The sequence below is a fragment of the Ictidomys tridecemlineatus genome, chromosome 8 (assembly GCF_052094955.1).
Source record: "Ictidomys tridecemlineatus isolate mIctTri1 chromosome 8, mIctTri1.hap1, whole genome shotgun sequence".
NCBI classification, from domain to species: Eukaryota; Metazoa; Chordata; class Mammalia; order Rodentia; family Sciuridae; genus Ictidomys; species Ictidomys tridecemlineatus.
Window position 1 is genome coordinate 105,032,698 of NC_135484.1, and position 6,087 is coordinate 105,038,784.

At 39.4% G+C, this 6,087-nt stretch overlaps 1 protein-coding gene across 1 annotated transcript in view; it reads right to left on the reverse strand.

Moving 5' to 3' along the window:
• The window catches only part of Mep1a (meprin A subunit alpha), a 38,674-nt gene extending 38,501 nt beyond the window's left edge, over positions 1-173 (reverse strand). Inside the window, exon 1 of the mRNA XM_005318601.4 lies at positions 83-173. Coding sequence (XP_005318658.2) covers positions 83-151 — 69 coding nt within the window. The 5' untranslated portion in view covers positions 152-173. The remainder of the gene's footprint in view (positions 1-82) is intronic.
• Between the last annotated feature and the right edge of the window lie 5,914 nt (positions 174-6,087).

Here is a 6,087-nt window from a genome sequence, read left to right on the forward strand (position 1 = left end):
AAAGGAAATAAACGTAGGGAAAATTGATAATTTTTACTAGAGTGGCATTTCAAAATACTCTGAGGAGCAGAGCTGTACTTACCGATACAGCTGCTATGTGGGCAAAAAACAAGGTAAAAGAGAGAACACAAGTGGATCCAACCCAGACCATTGCTGCAAATGAGCTGATTTTAGCAAAGACACCTTGTCATAAATACCTTTTGGACCTTGCCCTGATTGCCATATTAGAAACTTTAACCCTTCCTTATATCCTGTAGTTTTAAAAAAGGTAGACAAAGATAATGTCATTGGCCTTTCAAGAGCAGAGACTAAGTCTACTTGAAAAGCTTATGCAGTAGAGACTGGGAGAAGTTTGGAAAAATAATACTAAGTTGAGCATATATTTCTATACACCAAAAAGTTTATAGTAGAATGAAAATCATTCAGTATATATGATGGGCAATAGGTAAGGCACCTAAATCATTATAGCATAAAAGATGAATTAAAATTTTATGGAACTGCTATAAAGCAATTATTGAAGAATATAAAATGATATAATCCTCTCTGTTCATATTCTCTCTCCCTTTGTCTCAGTGTGTGTGAGTGTGTGTGTGTGTGTGTGTGTGTGTGTGCGCGCATGTATGTGTGTATACACATATATGAAATATTCATGGATTGGTCTGGAATTAGTCTATAAATTCCATGTCATTTCAGTAAAAATTTTAACAGAGTTTTCAGAAGAATTTGCCAAATTGACAAAATGTTTTGAACTTTACATAAAATAGTAAATGTCCCAGAATAAATAAGAAAAATCTGAAAAGAAAGAATAAAGAGAAAGGAATTGCTAAAACATAAATATCAAGAATTTTTACAAAGTTATGATTATTAGAAAGTGCAATATTGCACAAAAGAAAGATTGCTGAGTGCAATAGAAAGAATCAAAAGAGATGCAAGTTTATATGGGGTTTTCATATGTGAGAGGAACCAAAATATCAATGGGGAAAATTTTGTCTGTTTAATAATGATGTTGGAAAAAATAGCATTTCCATGAGGAATAAATTAAATTCTTATCCCACACTATTTGCAAACATAAACTATAGATAACTTAAAGACATAGACTTAAGATTAAACTTTAAAAAAGAAAACATAGAAAATATTCCTTTAACTTGGAGGCTAGAAAAGATTATTTTAAAAAGAGGCTTAGAAATCATAAAAGAAAAATAATAAGTTTGACTATATTACAATTTAATCTTCTTTATGACAAATACACAACACAATTAATAGAGAAGCCACAAATGAGAGAAGATATTTATATTGCATATGATCGGATATTCATGACACATAATTCTAGACTAATTCTAGACATATTCTAAACTAATTCCAGAATAATTCATAAATAACCATGAAACTTGAGGATTTCCTACGAGTCAACAAGGGGGAAGAAGAGGCATATGATCTAAGAGAAAAATGGGAAAAATATGAATAGGAAGTTCACAAAGAAGAAAACTCAATAAATATAAAAAATGGTTTTCAACCTCACAAGTAATCAGAAAAATGTAAATTCAAATAACAATGAAATGCAAACCCAACCTCAGACTAGCATAAATTGAGAAGGCTGACAATACTAAGTGTCACCGAGAATAGGAGGAAATAGGAGATCTCAGCACTGCAGGTAGGATAAAGGTGGGCATTTGATGCTACCTAATGAAGTTGAAGCACATAAAACTTATAGGCTACAAGTTCCACTTCTAGTTAAATACAATGAAAGGTTCCCACAATATCTTCCTTATAGTACTTTTTTGTGTTTATGCTAGAATAGAAAATAAACTACAGGATATATTCAGTTAGTCACAGGTGAATATTTAACAGTCAGCTCTCTAAGGAACTAGCCTTCAGTTGTAGTAGTTGTTGATTTCCATGGTGTAAATATTCTCATCATGGCCGAGTTCAAGCTAAAACACTAAGTCACTGAATGAAGTGTTGGGAAGAGGTGCACAGTGGGCTCCATCTCCTCCAGCACAGTACTTCCTGGATATCCAGGCTCTCCTGTTGTTGCCTTCACAAGGTGTAACAATCTTTGATATTAGAGCATTAGGTCTAGAGCCTGCATCTCTCCATCTCAGATCTGCTGCCCAACAGAAGAACATTTCCTGCCACAAGAACATTCCAAGAGGCAGAGACGAAAAACAGGAGGCTGTCAGCTGGGGATCAGTTTCCGATGGGCAGAAAATGCCTGTGACCAACTTTTATTTTATCAAAGCCATCTGTGTAAAAGGGAATAGAAAGCCATCCCCTACCATCTCTAATTGCTGGAATTAGACATGCTTTCCAAAAGAACCAGAACTTGCTCAACAGCTAAAATAGCTTAAGTCAGCAAATGAATCCATAAGATTTTAAAAATGAGTGAGGAGGGACAGGATGAACATCAACTTAACAAGAATAATTGGCTCTAAGTATCAGGGAGCAAAAAGCATAGCTGACTTTTATCTCTTAAATACATTATTTTTTTTCAAATTCTAAAGCAATTATGACGAAAGTGAATATTTGCTAATTTTGGAGGCCAGGAAGTAGAAGCTTGTTTTCTAAAGGCTAAGGTAGCCAGGTAGGTATTCCCATTCCTCCGGAAGCTGAGGCAAGAGGATTCCAAATTCAAGGCCAGCCTAGGCAACTTAGCAAGATCCTGTCTCAAGATTGAAACAATAAAAAGAGCTGAGGATGTAGCTCAGTGCTAGGGCACCCCTGAATTCAATCCCCAGTATGAGAGAAAGAAAGAAAGAAAGAAAGAAAGAAAGAAAGAAAGAAAGAAAGAAAGAAAGAAAGAAAGAAAGAAAGAAAGAAAGAAGGAAGGAAGGAAGGAAGGAAGGAAGGAAGGAAGGAAGGAAGGAAGGAAGGAAGGAAGGAAGGAAGGAAGGAAGGAAGGAAGGAAGGAGAAAGAAAGAAAGAAAGAAAGAAAGAAAGAAAGAAAGAAAGAAAGAAAGAAAGAAAGAAAAGGGAAGGGAAAGGAAAGGAGGAAGGAAGAAAGAAAGAAAGAAAGAAAGAAGAAAGAAAGAAGAAAGAAAGAAAGAAAGAAAGAAAGAAAGAAAGAAAGAAAGAAAGAAAGAAAGAAAGAAAGAAAAGAAAGAAAGAAAGAAAGAAAGAAAAGAAAAGGGAAGGAAAGGAAAGGAGGAAGGAAGAAAGAAAGAAAAGGGAAGGGAAAGGAAAGGAGGAAGGAAGGAAGGAAGGAAGGAAGGAAGGGAGGAAGGAAGGAAGGAAGGAAGGAAGGAAGGAAGGAAGGAAGGAAGGAAGGAGAAATGGAATGGAATGGAATAGGGCAATGCTGTTGCTTGACAAGGCACTCTGTTAAATCTTAGGTGTCTGGATTTCAAATGGGCAATAGTGGGTCTATTCAGGTCTCTCCACCTTCCCTGACTTCCAGCCAGATCTTTCCCTTCCTTCATAAAAATATGTGAACACTGTGCTATAAGGATTAAAGATAATGTTGGAGTCAGATGGAGAGGAATTGAAATCCCACCTCCACCACTGACTATCTCCATGGTGATTTTGAGTATCTGCTTTCTATGTTTAAGATGGGTAATGGTTCCTGCTTCATGGAGCTGATACAGAATTTGGTGAGATTACATATGTAAACCACAGGTACGAGCAACATAGGAAGCACTCCATAAGCTACAGCTCATTGTATCCACACACTTGCCTCCTGATGGAAGACAGGCAAGAAGAACATAGTACATTCCTTCCAGGGAGACCGCCAGTGATCAGAGCTCAGTTGACACAACTGGCCCTGGTGATTTTCTTTTTATGATCTTGATTGCAGGTGTTAATTAGTTACCAGTTATTTGCAATCCTAGGCACTTCCTCGTTGTTTGGGATGTTAAGTGAATGAGGCTGGAGCCATAAGTCTGTGGTTTGAAGGGTTTATGATTTTGCAGTTCAAATGCAGATTATGTACCCTGTGGGCAATGTCCATGCTTATTTTTAATATCTGTCCCAGTGTCTGGCACATAGTAAACAATTAGTTATATTGGGTGAAAAAATTGCAAAACATGATTTTTCTCTGAAGGTGTTGGATGGAGTGACTTGCTTTGATATCAGGACATTTTACAAACAACTAACTGAAGAAGCCTGTGAAGCAGGGTGGCGGGAGGAAAGCCATCACGGGTGGAAAATGACAAACCCCTCCCTGAGCTCTTGTCAGACTCTCCAGTCTCATAGAAGTCCAGGGCGAGTCCTCTGGGAGCTGAACCAGAAGACTCTCAAGCCCTTCTAGAAGATGTTTTCTGCCCCGTTTCTCCTCGCACCAAGTTCTTGCAATAGACACCAGTCCAGTGGGTGGCACTCAGCCAGCTGGCAGTTAACTACTAACACAACCGACCTTGTAATTCCTTCCAGGGAGATCCACGTATTAACCAGGGCTTCACTGCGTGTAAAGAGAGAGTCAGCAAACTTTTTCTGTGAAGGGTCAAAGAGAAAATACTTCCCCAGGTGTAGTGGCTGATGCCTGTAATCCCAGCAACTGGGGAAGTGGAGGCAGGAGATTGTAGTTGGAGACCAGCCTCAACAATTTATCAAGACCGTGACTCAAAATTAAAAATTAAAAGGGCCGGGGATGTACCTGAGTGGTAGAGTACCATGGGTTCAGTCTGCAATACTGCAAGAAAAAAAGGAGAGGGAGAGGGAGAGGGAGAGGGAGGGGGAGGGAGAGAGGGAGGGGAGGGGGGAGGGGGAGGGGGAGGGGGAGAGGGAGAGGGAGAGGGAGAGGGAGAGACCAGATATTTCAAGCTGAAAAGCTATATGATCCCTGCTGTTCTCCTGTTGTCCCCAGAAAGCAGCCCTACACAATATTTGTAGTTGTAAGTATGACTGTATTCCAGTAGAACTTTATTTATAAAACCTGAAAAATGGTCATAGTCCTGGGCTTTAGAAAGTTAACTCCCTAGATGGTAGAGATTGAGATAGTGGTCATAATTTTAATGGAAGCAGAAGCAGTGACAATCAACCGGTGCATAGTACAGTGGGCCAGGCCCTGTTCTAAGGACTGGAAGTGTAGTCCTTACAATAATCCTATAAAGTAGGAACTACATAATCCCCATTTTTCAGACTAAGAAACTGAGGCTCAGAAAGTTTAAGAAACTTGCCCAGGGTCACACAAATCTAAGCCAAATGCTCCTAAAATACCATTGAAAAGCAGTTTTCTCTACCTAAATCTGGCCCCTGGCAGCCCAGGGCCCAAGTTTCCACAATCAAGCCATAGCAATGCAGGGTCCCAGCTGCAGGATTCCATCTCTAACTGCTTACTAAGAAGATTTAGCCTCTAGGGAAATAGATTCCAAGATACAGAGTCCTTCAAAATTCCTTGAAAAACTTGTTAAAGTACAGATTCCTGAGTGTGGAATTTGGAAATTCTGATTCAAGTCAGAGGTGAGACCCAGGAATCTGCCTTTTTAATAAGCACCCACTGTGATGCTGGTACAGATAGTCTGTGGAACATACTTTGTGGAATTTGTGTTTATGGTTATTGGATAACTTCCCTCTGGTTCCCTTTTATAAGAAAATCAAAAGATCATAACAGCCTCTAGTTTCCTACTGGGGACATACCAGATATGAAGATTCAGAGAGACTGTCAACACAGATATCCACTTCAGAGTGGCCCTAGGAACAGCCCCCCTTCTCCCTTTTAGAACCCGCAATTTTAATAAGCTTGGGAGTTATTCCTGTGTGGAAATTTTGGGACCCCTGTAGGTAACTATTTAGAGCTATGCAAACACCATTCCCAGCAGACAGGGTTGGAGACCCAGGGAGGATTTATTCACCTGGGCACTGCTTTAGGTGCTTGATAAACTGCCCTCCAGCTCCATGTGGGCATTCAGTGAGTTTGATCTCAGCTTTTTCTCCTTTATAGGACACAAAGAACACATTGTCACCCTCCTCGCATGGTGTAGGAAGAAATCAGACAATCAGTCTATTTCATTTGTTGCTAATTATCTTCCAATTTATTATTCAACCCTGGTAAAGTATTTGGATTGAAGCCACTCAGCTGAAAACCACAAGGCTCTGGAAGGGTCTCCAACTTCTGCTAATGAAGGGTTGTCACTGTCCAGACAGCCCAGCTGG